The sequence below is a fragment of the Rhipicephalus microplus genome, chromosome 5 (genome assembly GCF_043290135.1).
Source record: "Rhipicephalus microplus isolate Deutch F79 chromosome 5, USDA_Rmic, whole genome shotgun sequence".
Taxonomy (NCBI): Eukaryota; Metazoa; Arthropoda; class Arachnida; order Ixodida; family Ixodidae; genus Rhipicephalus; species Rhipicephalus microplus.
The window spans coordinates 209400034-209418664 of NC_134704.1; the positions used below are offsets into that span (position 1 = coordinate 209400034).

An 18631-nucleotide genomic window follows, 5' to 3' on the forward strand; every position below is an offset into this window, starting at 1 on the left:
ATTGACCAGGTTGCAGCATCATGCAAAGTTTGCCAGGCTCACCAAAAGCAAAACACTAAGATGCCTCTACTGTCGCATGATGTCCCCAGTCTGCCATGAGAAATGGTTAGCATGGACTTATTCCATCACGGTGGTAAAGAGTTTGCCTTAATTGTAGACTTCTACTCCTTTTATTTTGGAATAAAGTTGTTTCGATATACCTAAGCCCGGCACTTGAAGGAGTGGTGCGCGAAAGTTTTCTCTGTCCACGGCTTACCAGTGAAGCTCTGTAGTGACAACGGGCCCCCTTTTAGTAGCCAAGAGTTCCCTGAATTTCTGCATGAACTAGGAGTCACCCACGTGACGTCAAGCCCTTATCACCCTCGCGCAAATGGCATGGCCGAAAGGGCAGTTCAAGAAGCGAAAACGCTGCTGAAGAAGTGTTCGTATAACAGCCCAGACTTCCATTTAGCTCTGCTTGAGTTGCGCAATACTCCACGTGATGCTATTCTGATGTCACCTGTGCAGAAGCTGATGGGTCGACAGACGAGAACACTGCTCCCGGTTCCTTCCTGCCACCTGAAGCCGGCACCATTGCCCAAAAGGAAGGTGCACTCCCGTCTCCAGGAGATTCGCCACAAGCAGAAGGTCTACTACAATCGAGGTGCTTGGGACCTGCGCGCCCTCTCACCGGGTCAGAGGGCCTCGTTGTACGACACGCACACACGGACGTGGTCCCCGGTCGTTGTGCTGGGATCAGCGGGAGCTCCACGCTCTGTACTGGTAAAAACAGAAGATGGCCGAGAAATGCGACGCACACGGGAACGTCTCCGGGAGGTTCCAGAGCTACCATGCCCCGACACTACCACAACACCTTCCTCAGGCTTGCCAGGCTCGGGTCACGTTCCAGAGCCGCCACTACCACGGATAAGCACTCGGGGAACGTCGCGAGCCTCGTCGGTACCCCATGCCAGAGCGACCTATATTGCCCCAAGGAAAGGAAGATGTAACCGAGTTGGCACGGCCGCGATAGCGAGCGCAAGCTGTCGCTCCTACGTAAGCGTGACGTCACCCGCCTGGCCTACTTAAACTCGTCACTATAGGCAATAAAAGGGCTGTTCGACCCATGATATCGTCTCGTACACAAGCTGTTGCCCATAGCATGCAAAATGTCAACGTCACTGGCGCGAGAAAAAACGAGAATCTTCCTTTCACTCAGCCTGTGAAGAGGACGGGTTGGCTGGGTACACAGGCTGGTTCCGCCATTACCACATGACTTGTGGTGACCACTCTCCTGTTTTGTAAAAAAGTGCTGCTCTAAAACGCCTCATTATATATATATATAATATATATATATATATATATATATATATAAATATATATATATATACATTTGTTTGTGTGTATGTAATTGTATGAAAGCAATTTGTTGTGCTTTTGTAAAAAGTAACAGAAGCGTGTTAAAAGGCTTACCATTCGTGAAAGGTTCGAGTGTGCAACATAATGTGAGCGTTTCATTGCATATTTTCTTCAAAAAGAACAACCAAGGTTTTTGTTGCTGGTACCAGTTACAATACTGAAAGGTGAAGGTGCAGGATAATATTTGAATTTGTTGGCTTGTTTTTAGGCCGGTACGGAATTTGTTTTCTTTGAAATGTTTATAGTTGAAGAATTGACCTGACTTCAAGTATTCAATATAATGAGCACCTCATTTGCATTTTTCGCAAACAGAGGGAGACTATTATGTCTTAAAATAACCTTGTGTCCTCTGCACAATTAACAAAAGATAAATTGATATCGGTATTGACAAGATCATTTGTATATTGGTTGAAGAGTGGGTGGCCAAAAATGTTTCAGGGAGGAACACCATGTAGGAAAGGTTTGAAACATGAATGTGTGGTTAATATGAACGCTTTGCTGGTGGTACGGTTGTTACGACTTCATGACAGGGTGGAAACAACCTCTGAAACCAAGATCTTTTCGCTTTTTGTTAAGTGTGACCCGAGTTATGCGATCAAATGTCTTTGAATAGTCGACAAAAATTCCAAGCACGTACCGCCACGTTCATTGACATCAAAGACTCTTTCTTTTCGCAATAGTAAGGCGCACTTTGTCGAACGTTTTCTTTTTTTTGAATATCCTAATTGATAGGGTGACATGAAGTGGTGTTTCTTAAGGAACAAAAAACTTCGCATGTGTATTAATCTCTCGATAACCTTAGAGCATATCCGAAGTACGAGATAGTCCTGCAATTTGACATGCTAGCTTTATCACCACCATTGAAAATTGTAATTATTTAGTGACCTGAAGTCGGCAAGAAAACTGGCCGCATGAAAATATTTGATTATTGATGTGCTCCAATACAGGAACGATGGTGGCGGCAACGTATTTAAGTGGCCGAATATGCAGACCATCTACATAACGATAGGTAGCATTGTTTAGAGATATCATTGTAGACATGACCTCTTCTGCAGTTACTGGGAACAGAAATGCTGTTTCCTGTATTTGGGGTCCCATAATGTTGAGGAAATTAGGCCCATGTTGTCTATTTAATACCGATGTGAGATAATCATTAAAAGCTACAGGTACATCCTCTTCCGTGTGAGTAGTACTGATCACACATATTTCACTGCGGTTATTATTTGCACGGGGATTTATATTTAAGAGTGCATTTTTACCTTTTACCCAATGATTTCTGTTGTTATTTTCATATCTCTCGAAAACAGATTTTCAAGATACTATCCTCGGTCTTTTGTAAAAGGTAATTTGTCTTGTTGCAGTGTTTTCTTAATGTATCTACATCGTTCTTGTTCTTCGATTGCAAATATGTTTCATGTAGAACGCTTTTAACTCTAGAGCTCTGAGAGAATTCGTGGTTATCCGTGGTTCACGTGCTTTACGCGGTTGCTTTTTAGTTTCGTAAGCAAAACAGTCATTAAAAACAGTGATAAAAGTGTCTAAGATGTTGTGCGCTTCTTCTGGATGTTTTGTTGCCCGCCGTGGTGGTCTAGTGGCTAGGGTACTCGGCTGCTGACCCGCAGGTCATGGGTTTGATTCCCGGCTGCGGCGGCTGCATTTCCGATGGAGGCGGAAATGTTGTAGGCCCGTGTACTCAGATTTGGGTGCACGTTAAAGAACCCCAGGTGGTCAAAATTTCCGGAGCCCCCCACTACGGCGTCTACAGAGAAAGAGAAAGTGTCAATTACAGAGAAAGTGTTAATTATGTCACAATCAAATGAATACTTCATGAGCAACATAAAACCACATCCTGTGTTCCCATTTTGATTTATGTTTTGAGTTCGATAGCCACACAGGTGGACTGCATCAGAATTTTCTCGGTACTAAGTATAAGTGATCATAATCACATCGAATTTGAGTATCAAACCATCAAGGAATGCTGTTATTTCATCTGCTTTATTTCTAGCAGACGGAGCGTTTCATGCAAGAAAACTTTGTTCTTTTTTATGACAGCCACTGAAGACAGTTGTTGCCATTCCATTCAGTACCTGCCTATTGCAACAAAGCCGCTGTGACATCACAGCTGAGATTAAGCGAACGTTTAACAATCTTTTCAAGATCAATGCTGCTCGTTATCAGGAGCACTCTGGTTGTCTCAGTTTTCAGGTGAATATCATTCTATCCCTTGTCCACTCATAGAACCAGTTCATTTCTTGTACTTGGTCGCTGACCTGCAGGTCTCGGGATCGAATCCTGGTGGCGCGGCTGCATTTCCGATGAAGGCGGAAATGTTTTAGGCCCGTGTGCTCAGATTTGGGTGCACGTTAAAGAATCCCAGGTGTTCAAAATTTCAGGAGCCCTCCAGTACGGCGTCTTTCATAATCACATTATGGTTTTGGGACGTTAAACCTGACATATTAATCAATCAAGTGCATTTATTTCTTTTATGCCACGATCACTCCAAGCAGCTTTTTTAGCTGCGGGCAAAGGCGTTCGTTTACGTAAATAGGGGATGTCTCAGAGAGGTTGACGTCCGTAGCAGATAAACTTATTTTACACGCTTTTTTCCAGAACAGCGTAACGTCTAGACCACTTGCGAAACTGTGCAGCAATATCCGGATATGGCTTATCTTTGGCGATAATGCGATGACAGGCATCAACATCGCTTTCTCCAGTTGCTTCATTCACAGATTCACCACTTTTTGAAAGTATCTCTATCAGCTTTTAACGGAGGCACTGGAAACATTTTTTAGTTCAGTACTCTGGTTACGTGAGCACTGCTCGAGGGCGTTAGATTTCTAGTCGTTTTCAACAGCATGCTTTTTAAGTTTTTCCTATTCAACCGGTGATGATAACGATGACGATGATAGATATGATGATGAGAGATATGATGATGATGATGATGATGATGATTGAATAATTGGCATTTACCCACTTTGGAGATCAGCCATGAGTCGGGCGGATCATACATACTGAATTTATGAATAATATTTCACGAATGCTACATTTTGAGTCTTAAGCTTGTTATTTTCTTTCTCGAGCTAAGGGCACTTCGTTACCGTTTCCATATATTAATTACCAAGGAAGTCAACGCCTTTCTTGAGTTGGCAATGTTATTACAGTGAAAGCTGTTATGAGATCACAATTTGGGTCAGACGCAGTTGTCCACCGCCGCCTCCACCGCCGGTTTACATAACCACATCAACACAATTTAGAAAAAAAAGACATAGCACTAATGACACATCCGGGCTCAAACCCGAGTCCGCTGGGTGCCAACAGAGTATTCTACGATTGAGCCAACTGGTAGCTTGGACTTTTGAGCAAACGTGCCTTGGGCAGGCTTGATGTCGGGAAAGCAATCGCTTTAAAACGACTTATTTAGTGTTTTAAAACAGCGAAAGAGCATCCAGTCGTCGTACAATTTGAATAGCGTAACAAGTGGTTCTTCCCATTCTCCAACTCATTACAAAATCTTGTTCTTGTTGCTCTACTAACTGTAGCGCATACCCACTTCAGCCATAATTGATCATCGTCACCAGCCACATCATTAACAATTGGCGCGCAATTCCGTCCTAGTGTTTAGGAGATACGATGCTTCTCGGAAAAAAACGGCAAAAAATAGTTTGGCGAATGCCGGCCTGCTGCCCAAAAATATTTATTAATAATGTTGTAGTGGGTATCAAGCAAGTGTGCTTGCAGTAGTTACCCAATCGGTGTTTTGAAAGGCTGTGAAAGGCCGCTTTTCTAGCTTCCGCTGTGACTGTGCCGCGCTTTCCGCGCAGGCCTGGCATTTTTTTCTCAGGTTGTCTTTTAAGGGGGCCTTCAAATGGCATTGGCAGCCCCCTATAGGCTATGCGAATCAATCGTTATGTCTTTCGGCTTGTGCGAGGCACCTGCAACTGTTGAGCACATGGCTTATTCCGTGCTACGCAGCCTCCATTAAAAGAGCTGCCTGTGCTACCGGAACAAGATTTTTATCGTTTCATCAACGTTTTCTCAGCATCTGCAACGCTTGGGTGGAGTTTAGACGTCCTTGCTACCGCAGGTCTCCAACTCAATAATAAACAAATCGTTCCGCAACTAAAGCTATCAAGGCCTTGGGTCATCTTGTGGGCAAGGACTTCAGTCGGTTCCGGATAAGATTGCTGCGGTCCTTTGCTTTCCACGCCTCAAAAGCTCGAAAGAGTTGCGAAATTTCTTCGGTTTCGCCTCATATTTCCGCCATTTTATACAGAACTTCACAACAATAGCTGCTCCACTACACCAGCTACTTGCTTCTGACGTGCCCTTTGTATGTTCTGAAAAGTGGCAAAGGTAATTCAGACTGTTAAAGTCTGCCCTCACATCCGCACCTCTATTCCACCATTTTTATAAGGCCACACCGACTATCGTACATATTGCCACAAAGCAATAGTGGGATTGGGGTATAAAGTGGTAGAGGGTCCCTGCCTGAAAAAAAGACTACGAAGTGGATACGACTGGAATTGGCAGATGCTTTGGCACGAGCATCACTCGATGGACCAGTAATTTCAGTACTTCCCGAGTTAGAATACTTATCAGGGCTTAGATACAGGAAATTCGCTATTTTTACAGATAGTTAGAAAAATATCACACAATAGACAGATTATCAGCACCTCGAATTTCCATGGAAAGCCCAGTGGAGTCCGTCAAAAAAACTTGAAATTATAATCTCCAGATTTCGGTGCCGTGTCCCCCCATTGAATTTTTATTTACACAGAGCTGGTCTGACACTTTCCCCCCTTTGTCCGTTTTGCGAAGAATCAGAAACTATTGAACATTATTTTGGCTCATGTCGTAACTATGCATTAATTAGGAAACGACTTTTAGATATTCCATTTGAGAAGCTAGGTTTAAATTTAACCACAAAAAATGTTCTAAGTTTTGGTGCCTCTGTTATGGGGAATCACCACAGAGATGCATTCGATGAAGTGTGTAATTTTATCCAAGACTCTAAACGTTTTTCAACATAAAGATCACGTTAACAGATACTAAAAAAACCGGGTCAAAAAGTAATTTTCAATTCTTGAGAAATTAGTGACATACCAAATTAATCGGGTTTGGCAAAACCAGCTGTCTGGTCGGCTCCAAAAATGAAGTTCTATCTGTTATTTATTCATTTATTTACTGCCTCAGTGTCTACTTTGTTGTTGATTCTTTTTTCTCACTATCTAAATCTTTGGTTTCTTTATTTTTTTAACATACTGTCTTCACTATACAACTCCCCCCTCCTTTTTTTTCATTGTAAGCAATAATGCAGTTATCGTCCATATGAGACTATATGTTCTCTTGGCCAATCCCCCAGAGTGAGTACGAGCCATAGATCAGAGGATACAAACAAACAAACAAACAAACAAACAAACAAACAAACAAACAAACAAACAAACAAACAAACAAACTGGTCCCAGCCCGCCAGTGTGCCAGGCGTTGCCGTCGCGTGTAATCATCGTAAATATCTGCAAATGTACGTTTCCTTGTAAGAATATTGATGGAGGTGCTGGGTACGCTTACCTGGCTTTCCAGGCAAACCAACACGGAACTTCGGAGTGGTCGCCAGCTTCATTTCGCTGCAATGGCTCAACAGGCCCACCCACAAGAGCAACAGCAGCCGCAACAGCAGCAGCAGCTGCCTCCTCTGATTCTCCTGCCTCCACGAGACCCCGGAACCTTCTCGGGCACTGGCAAGGACAAGGTGAATGTTGAAGATTGGGTCGCATTGTACGAGCGCGTGAGCGATTACTACAGGCGGGACCCTATGTTGATGCTGGCCAACGTTGTATTTTACTTGCGGGATACAGCGCTCACCTGGTAGGAGACGCATGAGTCGGAGGTGACCAGCTTTGACGTTTGCAAACTGAAGCTTGTCGAGTTAATCAGCAGGCCATTTGGGCGACAGCTGGCCGTGAGAAAAGACCTGGAATGTCGCATGCAGAAATTGACAGAATCATACGTGTCTTACATACAGGACGTATTGGGCCTCTGTCGAAAGGTGGACGAGCACATGAGCGAAACTGACAAAATCGCTCACATATTAAAGGGAATTGCCGATGACGCCTTCAATCTGTTTATCGTTAAAGATTGCGTCACCGTCGCGCGGTTGTGAAGGAATGTCAGGGCTTCGAGCACGCCAAGAACCGTCGCATAACCCGCCAGTTCGTGCGTCTGCATAATACTGCAGCCACTTCGACCTGCGAAGACAGCCCCAAGTTCACGCAAGCTACATCGTCCGAAAACGTCCCCCGAATTGTTCGCCGCGAACTCGAAGCAATGGCTCCTGCAGCCATCGCCTCCTACGGTCCTCAAGACAACGCATCTACCGCATCCCTCATCCAAGCCGTAGTTCGCCAAGAAATAGCAAATCTCGGCATCGCACCTGTTTGCACTGTTCGCACTACCGAGACCTCGGCTTCTGTTAACCAGATTCCGGTGTACCCTTCACGCTACCCTTCCCGCTACCGGAACCCTGCTGAATGGAGAACGTCGGATGATAGACCGATGTGCTTTCACTGCTCTCACGCCGGCCACATTGCACGCTACTGTCACAATCATTGGACATCCCATTCATCTTGGAACACTGGGACATGGCGTCGCTTTGAAGGCCATTCTCGCCGCTTTTCTACTCCGTACGATCCCCAGCCTGCTCCTACTAACGTTCAGGGCCGAAGGTTCAGCCGGTCACCATCACCCCAAGGCTGCCAATCTCTCTCGCCGATGATTTCTCAATCCAGGTCCCCTGCACGACCTGGGCCCTCAACCACGGGAAACTAGACCATGCAGCTCCCGGGAGTGACGCTGCATTAACGACCCGTTCTTCCAATCCCCTGTTGACGATTCCTACACGCCGCAATATTTTGGACCTTTTGGTGGATGACGTTACCGTTACAGCCCTCATAGACACTGGCGCACAAATTTCAGTCATGAGCGCTGCTCTCTGTATTAAACTGCGAAAAGTGATCACGCCTCCTATCAAGTGTGCAGTAATGCTTGCCGATGGGAGCACATCTACCGTTCTCGGCATGTGCACCTCTCGCGTGTGTATTGCTGGGCGCCAGACCGTCGTATTGTTCACCGTGCTTGAGCAGTGCCCACATGACGTGATTCTTGGTCTCGACTTTCTCTCTGCGCACTCCACCCTTATCGACTGCTCGACGGGTCTTCTTCAGTTGGAACTGCCTTTTGACGCCGCTGTTGCCCGTGATGCTCAAAGTCGCCTTTGTGCCACTGAATTCCTGCATCTTCCGCCGCAAGCCGCGACTTACGTGCAGCTCGTCTGTGATCCGCCTGTGCGTGATGGTGAATATGTCGTTTCACCTATTACTGACGGTGTGCTAAAGCACTCCATTGCTGTCGCGCACACCGTGGTGAGAGTACGCCACAACCAGGCCCATCTATCTCTTTTGAACTTTGGTTTTTCCACGCACGTGCTGCCTGCTGGTATTAAACTAGGCGTCATGTCGTCGTTGCAAGAGTGTGATCTTTCTGAACTCCGCACGCCAACTTGCTCACTGCACCCAACCTGTCAAGCATTGACATTGCCAAAATGATAGCGCCAGATCTTTCGCCCTCCGAAGCACAAGACCTCCACCGTCTGTTGACATCCTATGCGGACATATTCGATCTTTACAACCGCCCTTTAGGCCAGACATCAGTTGTGACCCATCACATCAACACCGGCGATGCCAACCCTATTCATCGCCGCCCTTACCGCGTCTCCGCTGCCGAACGCCCTGTCATCCAGAAAGAGGCTGAGAAAATGCTCGCCAAAGGCGTCATCGAACACTCATCTAGTCCGTGGGCATCCCAGGTCGTGCTTGTCAAGAAGAAGGACAACACATGGCGGTTTAGCGTCGACTATACACATCTCAACAAGGTCACTAAGAAGGACGTTTACCCCTTACCAAGAATAGATGAAGCCCTTGACTGCCTTCATGGCTCAAAGTTTTTCTCGTCCATTGACCTTTGATCTGGTTATTGGCAGATCGCTGTTGACCCACGGACCGAGAAATAAACAGCATTTGTAACCACCGATGGGTTATACCAATTTAAAGTAATGCCGTTTGGGCTTTGTAATGCGCCGGGCACCTTTGAGCGCATGACGGATTCCCTTCTGCGCGGCTTCAAATGGTCCACTTGCTTATGCTACTTAGATGATATAATTGTTTTTTTCACCAACGTTCGCAAGCCAGCTTGAGCGACTGTCCAGTATTCTCCAAGTATTCCGCAACGCTGGTCTCCAGCTGAACTCCAAATGCCGTACAGTTGGTCACAAGGTAACCAACTGTACTTGGTCACCTCGTTAACGCATCTGGGGTACAGCCCGATCCGGACGAAATTCGCGCAGTGACTCAATTTCTCATGCCCTCTTCTTGTAAGGATGTCCGAAGCTTCCTTGGTTTGTGCTCCTATTTTCGCTGCTCCATCCGGAATTTCGCCGATCTTGCGCGGCCTCTCACCGAGTTTCTTAAAAGAGATGTCCCATTTACTTGAAATTCGCCTCAAAGTGCTGCGTTTTCGGCGCTCATTGCAGCCCTCATGACTACGCCAATATTAGCCCACTTCGATCAGACTGCCCCGACAGAAGTTCGTACGGACGCGAGTGGCCACGGAATTGGTGCTGTTTTAGCTCAGCGTCAGCATGGACGTGACTGTGTCATCGCCAACGCCAGCCGCCTTTTATCCCCTGCCGAGAGGAACTATTCCATCACTGAAAGAGAGTGTCTTGCTCTTGTTTGGGCTGTCGCTAAATTTCGCCCGTACGTCTTGGGCCGCAGTTTTACTGTTGTAACTGATCATCATGCACTCTGCTGGCTTTCCTCACTCAAGGATCCCACGGGACGTCTCGGTCGTTAGTCTCTCCGCCTCCAAGAATACACCTTCTCGGTCGTGTATAAATCTGGTCACCTCCATAAAGACGCCGACTGCCTGTCACGGTATCCAGTGGATCCACCGGACGCCACAGAGAGAGCTACGGAGGCTTGCGTCTTATCAATATTAGACTTTCTTGATATCGCTTCTGAGCAACACCGCGACCCGGATTTACTTTCCATCATAGAAAGCCTGAGTTCTGCTACTCCACCCACTTCTCTGAACTTGTATTCCTTTCATGAAGGTGTTCTCTACCACCACAACATGCACCCTAATGGTCCTGACCGCCTTCTCTTCGTGCCTTCCCATTTGCGTGTAGATGTTCTCTGACAGCTTCAAGATGAACTTGCCGCTGGTCACCTGGGAGTCACCCGCACTTATGATCGCGTCCGGCGCCGTTTGTTCTGGCCACGCCTATATCACTCTTTTCAAAAGTATGTCGCCAGCTGTGACCTTTTTCAACGTCGAAAACGACCAACATCGCTTCCAGCTGGCCTCCTTAACCCTATTGTGATCCCTGCTGAACCATTCTACTGCGTAGGGCTCGACCTTCTCGGGCCATTTCCCACTTCTGCATCCGGGAACAAATGGGTTGCCGTGGCGACCGACTACGTGACACGTTACGCGATCACCCGCGCTGTTCCAACCAGCTGCGCTACCGATGTAGCCGACTTTCTACTGCATGACATCATATTGCATCACGGCGCTCCTCGACAGCTCGTTACTGACCAAGGCCGATACTTTTTATCTCGCGTCGTCCAGGATATCGTACGTTCCTGTTCCACGAACCACAAGTTCACAACAGCATACCATCCACAAACTAGTAGACTTACAGAGCGCCTGAATCGCACTATCACGGACATGTTGTCAATGTATGTTTCTCCAGACCACCGTGACTGGGACGCAACGTTACCCTACGTCACCTTCGCTTACAACTTTTCCAGACATGATATCTCGGGCTATTTCCCGTTCTACCTTCTTTATGGACGCGAACCCTCTCTGCCTCTTGATACACCCCTTCCCGCTGGTTCAAGCTCCCCTGTCACATACGTCCGCGATGCCATAGAGTGAGCCGACGCAGCACGACAGATTTCCCGAGAACGACTCATACTTTCTCAAGCCTCTCAGAAAGATCGATACGATCGTCACCACCGCGAAGTTTCCTATGAACCAGGTTCTCTCGTACTCTTGTGGACCCCATGTCGTCACATCGGCCTCTCAGATAAACTTTTATTTCGCTATGACGGACCATACAAAGTCCTGCGCAAGATCACCAACATCACCTACGATATACAGCGAGTCGTCGACGAAGCGCACTCAATGCCACCACCATTCACTGTTGTGCACATCGTAAGACTGAATCCTTATGTGTCACCCAACACTTCCCTTTTGTGGCAAGCGCCGGGTCGGCGCTTTAACGCCGCGGCGCAAAAGATGCCGTGGGGTAGTGCCACAAGGCAGTAGTGGGATTGGGGCATAAAGCGGTAGAGGGTCCCTGCCTGAAAGAAAGACAACAAAGTGGATAAAGAAAAAACTTGAAATTAAAATCTCCACATTCCGGTGCCGTGTCGCCCCATTAAATTTTTATTTACACAGAGCTGGTCTGACACTTTCCCCCCTTTGTCCGTTCTGCGAAGAATCAGTAACTATTCCATGCAGGGGCGCCTGCGCATGTAGGCGTTTGGTGTGTAGCGACACCACGGATCCGAGCTAACGGGGGAGTTTTGACTCCCTGCCACGCCTAGCCGTGCGTGGCTTTGCCGTGTCCGGGGAAAAGGGGATCCTGGGGGTTGAGCTGACGCTGGGTGATTGGACCTTTAATGCCCCCCAGGAGAGGCAACACACCCCTTTGGCCCCGGCTTCACGTAGACGGCACCCCTGGGCTGACCCACCCAGGGGAAATCGGCAGTCGCCTTTTCCTATCTCTTTCTCCTTACATCTTCGTCTTTATCTCTTACTATTTATCTGTCCTGTCTTCTACTCTCTTCCGTTTACTTCCAAACTTCCTGGCGGCAAGGGTTAACTTTGTGTAATTACTCAACCTTGAGTAGTTATATTTGGTTATAGTGGCAATGTACGGCTGGCATCTGCAGCCTTATGCTATTAAGTGCTTCAGCGTCCCCTGGTTGGACTCCATGGTGGGTGGTCACCATTGCTGCCGAAAAAACGTACACTACTATAGGAACACCTGCATTTCCCCGTCTCCTAGATCGTCTTCCGCCTAAGAGGAACGCACCGATGACATATCACTTTTCAACCAACCCAGACAATGCTTTACAAAATTCCATGTTGTGCACAGCGAGAATTCAACAAAACAAGCCAGAGCCATATCTCCATTTCTTGTTGCGAAATCTCTGACTGATGTCTTTGGCCCAGGATACAAGGTTACAAAGATGGCTAGCGGAGACCTTCTCCTTGAGCTGCCTGAAAAACATCACTATGAAAAACTTGGCAGTCTCGTAGCATTTGGTGATATCCCAGTATCCGTTTCACCTCACAGATCAACGAACACCACACGGGGAGTTGTTTCAGAAGCAGACCTTCTTAAAATGTCTGAACAGGAACTGCTTGAAGGGTGGAAAGAGCAAAATGTCACGGATGTGAAACGAATCGTCATCAGACGCGACAACATAGAAATACCTACCAAACATTTATTACACACTTTCGCATCTAGCACACTGCCTTCATCTATAGACACAGGCTACATGAAACTCTTTGTCCGTCCCTACATTCCCAATCGAAGACGGTGTTATAAATGTCAACGATTTGGTCATGGCTCGCAGAACTGCCGGTGTCAGGAAACTTGTGCAAGATGTGGTAGCCACGGCCACCCATCTGATAACTGTGTTACTACGCCTCACTGCGTGAATTGTGACGGGGAACACGCCACGTATTCGCGTTCGTGTCCTAGCTGGAAGAAAGAAAAAGAAATAATCACTCTTAAAGTCAAAGAAAACATCACATTCAAAGAAGCAAGACGAAGATTGTCGCAATTTTACGGCACAACATATGCTGATGCGGCGCGTCAGGGGGCAACGCCGCTCCAGCCCTCGCTACCCGTTCGGCCAGCGCAGAGCGAGCCATTGGCTGTGGCGCCTGCCCCCAAGGAGGCAGTAGTTCAGTCTACTCCGCCTCCAAGCAAATCGAGGCCGGAGACTCCAGGGTCCTCTGGTCTCAAGGCCTCACCTCACCAGGCGAGGCCTGAAATCGAAACCACCAGCTCGCATGTGCGGGCATCCAGTGCCTCTGAGGAGGCAATGGATACAACGGTACCCTTGGTACCGATAGAGCGGCGCGCCTCCTTGGAGCGTGCCAAGAAAAACAAAAAACCAATAACGGGGCCGGACGACCGTCCTGCCACCTGAATTAACAAGCTCGCTCCAACAGAGGATACTCTTTGTACACACAGCAGCATCTCTCTTGTTTAAATATGCAGACAGAAATATTACAGTGGAACACCCGAGGCCTTCTTTGAAACCTCGATGACTTACAAGAACTCCTCCATGAACACAATCGAAGAGTGCTGTGTGTACAAGAGACACACTTAAAACGAGCAAACACAAACTTTTTAAGTAACTACGTAATCTTCCGAAAGGATAGAGATGATGCCATGCCACCATCCGGTGGTGTAGCGGTTATAGTTAGTCAAGGTATAGCATGTACACAATTACCCCTTCAAACTTCCCTCGAGGCGGTGGCTGTCCGAGCAGTTATCCTAAACAAACTTGTCACAGTCTGCTCTTTGTACATACCTCCGCACCACCGTCTTGAAAAACTTCAATTCCAGTCTTTAATAGACGAACTACCGAAACTTATCTGGTCCTTGGGGACCTGAACGCACATAATTGTCTGTGGGGTGACTCTCGCTGTAATGCACGAGGTCGTCTCATTGAACAATTTCTCATTTCATCGGGTGCTTGTCTGTTGAATAGGAAAGAGGCAACTTACTATAACCTTGCTAACAAAACTTACTCTTCCATAGACCTCAGTATCGCATCTCCTTCACTTGTACCATTACTTCAGTGGAAAGTCATAAATAATCCACACGGAAGTGACCATTTCTCTTTAGTTCTGAGTACACCAATAATAAATGAATGTCCTCCACATGTTCCCAAATGGCTGGTAAACAAAGCCGACTGGGAACAATTTCAAAAGCTTACTCACTTAAATGGGACTGACATATGCGGATTAGGCATAGATGAAGCTGTGCAGTACTTCACGGCTTTTCTTACTGACGCAGCAACCAAGTGCATTCCACAAAAATCTGGACTGCCCGGCAAACGACACGTTCCGTGGTGGAACACTGAGTGTCAGAATGCGCGAAAAGAACAGAACAGAGCATGGAGGTTTCTGCGGTACTCGGCGACCGCGAAAAACCTTGACAGCTTTAAGAAAATAAAATCTCGAGGCAGGAGAACGCGTCGGCAGGCCAGAAAAGAAAGCTGGCACAAGTTTTTATCAGAGATAAATTCATATACACAAGAGGCTAGTCTGGAACATGGTTCGTAGGGTAGCAGGAAGACAAGTACACTCACTCCCACTCGTAAACACACAGGATGACAGCCTGGAAGATCAAGCGAACTTCCTCGGTGCACACTACGAGCAGGTGTCTAGCTCGTCCCACTACACTGAAGCTTTCCAAAGATACAAAGCAAAGATAGAAAAGCAGAAACTAGAATTCAAGTGCACAAATTACGAGACATATAACCAACCTTTCAACTTAGCTGAGCTACAAACATCACTAAACTCCTGCAGTAATTCTGCCCCAGGCTACGACCGTGTCACGTATGAAATGTTGAAAAACCTGCCGCTCAAAACGCGAAAAACTTTACTCTCTCTATACAATGCTATCTGGCTTTCAGGCACCATCACTGCTTCGTGGATAGAGGCTATGAGGCTATTGTTATCCCTATTTTGAAACAGGGCAAGAACCCTTCCTCAGTTTCAAGTTATAGGCCCATTGGACTAACCAGCTGCCTTTGTAAACTTTTTGAAAAAAATGATAAACCGCCGACTTTTACATTTCCATGAAACACACAATCTGCTCGACCAATTTCAATGTGGGTTTCGAGAGGGTAGATCGACCACCGACCATCTGGTGCGAATCGAGGCACAGATCCAAGACGCTTTCGTCCACAAACAATACTTCCTCTCAGTGTTTCTCGATATCGAGAAGGCCTACGACACAACATGGCGTTTTGGCATATTAAGAGACTTGTCTCACCTGGGTGTGCGGGGTAGAATGCTTTCCATAATCGAGAGTTACTTGTCCAATCGAAAATTTCGTGTCCGTGTGGGCAGTATTCTCTAGCAAACATTTGTGCAAGAAACGGGAGTACCGCAAGGTGGTGTACTTAGTTGTACACTTTTTATTATTAAAATGAATTTCTTGCACCTGTCCATCCCCCGCAACATGTTCTATTCCACATTTATCGATGACGTCCAGCTTGGCTTTAAGTTATGCAACCTAGCAATGTGTGAGCGGTAGGTTCAGTTAGGTTTAAACAAGGTCTCCAAACGGGCAGAGGAAAACGGATTCCGACTGAACTAAGGAAATGGCACGTGTGTCTTGTTCTCCCGAAAGAGAGGCATGCACTCAGAACCCGACATTTAACTGAACGGCCAACGTCTGTTTGTGAATGCGGAGCATAAATTCCTAGGCTTAATCTTGGACAACAAGTTGACCTTCGTACCACACATAAAGTATTTAAAAACAAAATGTTTAGGAGCCATGAATGTTATAAAAGTGTTGTCACGTACTACGTGGGGTAGTGACAGGAAATGCCTCATGAACCTGTATAGAGGCCTCATTCGCACCCGCTTAGATTATAGGGCCATTGTTTATCAGTCTGCGAGTCAAAGTGCTTTGAAGATGCTGGATCCCGTGCACCATTTGGGCATCCACCTTTCTACGGGTGCTTTTCGCACCAGCCCCGTAGAAAGCCTTTACGTTGAGTCAAATGAGTGGTCGCTTCATCTGCAAAGAACTTACATGTCCTTTGTATGTTTCCTCAAGGTGAAAGCAGACAAGAGGCACCCCTCATCCTCTACTATTAATGATTTGTCGAGCTCCATTCTGTTTAAAAACAGGCCTTCAATGAGGCAGCCCTTCTCAGTTCGCCTGAAGGGTCTAGCTGAGGACACTGGAGTGTCACTCGAACACAGTTTAATGGCTCCTGTAGCATACCTTCCACCGTGGCAGTGGCAGACTATAGATGGCGATGTGTCTTTCCTAGAAATTACTAAACATGCGCCTATTGCGCATATTCGAACATACTTCCTGGAACTTCAACACAAATACACACGTCCTGAGTTCTTTACAGATGCCTTTAAGTCTAACTCCTCTGTGTCCTAGGCTGCTGTTGGCCCTTCCTTTTCGGATGCTGGACCTCTACATCCAGGCACAAGTATCTTCACAGTGGAAGCTTACGCGTTACTTGTGGCAGCTAAACACATCAAACAATTACAAATACAAGAAGCAGTAACTTATACAGACTCCCTCAGTGTGGTAATGGCTCTGCACAGTGTTAAAAAACAAAAAAATGCTGTCCTCATTTCACTTTACTCCATTTTATGCACATTCTACACATTCAACCAACATGTTGTGTGCTGGGTGCCAGGGCACCGTGAGATTCAAGGCAACATAATGGCGGATCAGCTTGCTGCATTCGTCCATGAAAGCACCGCCATTACATCCATATCAATCCCGGCCCTTGATCTTAACCCGTCTCTCAAACGAAAGCTCAGGGACTACTGGCAGAGCAAGTGGGCTACACACACACAAAACAGACTACACGTTATCAAGCCACACCTTAGCCTTTGGCCACCAGTATCAAAATCACGTCATACAGAGGTAACATTAACGAGGCTCAGGATAGGACACACATACACGACACACTCATATCTTTTGTCTGGTGACGATCTACCATTGTGCGACAGATGTGGTGAAGCACTAACAGTTCTTCACATTTTTATTCAGTGCAAACAATTGGACACTCTAAGAAAACAACACTTTCCATCACCCAACCGACAACATATACCTTTGAACCCTGCAATGTTCGTCGGTAGGGAACCGCTTTTTAGTCATAAATCATTGTTAACGTTTTTAAAAGAAATTCATAGCTTTCATGTCATATATCCGGGCATTCCGTAGCACGACCTCTCCAGAGAGGTTTTCACTGCGGTGGCTACACAATAAAGCACTTGCCTCACGGCCCTTGGACGCAAGGGTATGAACGAGTGAGACACTTGTGCTAATGCCATACATGTCCACCACCGTTTCTGTCATTAACTTCTGTCATTTATTCGCACCACACACACCTTTCACGGCATGGTCATAATTTTATTAATTGTATGTCTTTACCCGAATTACCGCGAGGAATTTTATGGCCCTTATACAGCCGCTAATCACAATCATTGTCCATATCTCTTGCCCCGTGAACTGGCGCTCTTTGGCCATCAAATGGCCCTTGCACCAAAAAACACCATATATCATCATCATCAGAAACTATTGAACATTATTTTGCCTCAAGTCATAACTATGCATTAATTAGGAAACGACTTTTAGATATTCCATTTGCAAAGCTAGGTTTAAATTTAACCACAGAAAATGTTCTAAGTTTTGGTGCCTCTGTTTTGGGAAATTGCCTCAGAGATGCATTCGATGCGGTGTGTAATTTATTCAAGACTCTAAACGTTTTTCAACATGAAGCCCACGTTAACAGATACTCAAAAAAAACGGGTGAAAAAGTAATTTTCAATTCTGGATAAATCCGTGACATACCAAATTATTCGGGTTTGGCAAAATCAGCTGTCTGGTCGGCTCCCAAAATCAAGTTGTAGCTATTTAAGTCTACTTTGTTGTTGATTATTTTTTCTCACTATCTAAATCTTTGGTTTCTTTCTTTTTTTTAACATACTGTCTTCACTATACAACTCCCCCCCCTTTTTTTCGTTGTAAGCAATAATACAGTTATCGTCCAAATGAGACTATATGTTCTCTTGGCCAATCCCCCAGAGTGGGTACGAGCCATGGATTAGAGGATACAAACAAACAAACAAACAAACAAACTGGTCCCAGCCTGCCACTGTGCGAGGCATTGCCGTCGCGTGTAATCATCGTAAATATCTGCAAATATACGTTTCCTTGTAAGATTATAGACGCTAGACGTTTTTCTACAACGCCACACCTCTTCAAAAGAGTGAGTAGTTGCACACCCCAGTCGAGTACTAACTGCGACCGAGAAAAAGCTATAGCAGGAGTGCTTGGCTGTTTGTCTGGTCAATGCAGAAGTTCCAGCCCTATCTCCAC

The 18631-nt window shown here is 46.3% G+C and overlaps 2 protein-coding genes across 8 annotated transcripts in view; one reads left to right on the forward strand and one right to left on the reverse strand.

Moving 5' to 3' along the window:
- LOC142818109 (uncharacterized) overlaps positions 1 to 18631 on the reverse strand; it is a 495850-nt gene that overhangs the window by 181157 nt on the left and 296062 nt on the right. The gene's annotated exons all lie outside the window — the stretch shown is intronic.
- The window catches only part of LOC119173543 (uncharacterized), a 699991-nt gene that overhangs the window by 138138 nt on the left and 543222 nt on the right, over positions 1 to 18631 (forward strand). The window contains exon 5 of one of the 3 annotated variants that reach the window (XM_075896447.1): positions 508 to 1109. The exons of the other annotated variants lie outside the window; for them this stretch is intronic. Coding sequence (XP_075752562.1) covers positions 508 to 1068 — 561 coding nt within the window. The 3' untranslated portion in view covers positions 1069 to 1109. Of the gene's footprint in view, positions 1 to 507; positions 1110 to 18631 lie in introns of those variants that run through there. 3 annotated transcript variants of the gene reach the window in all.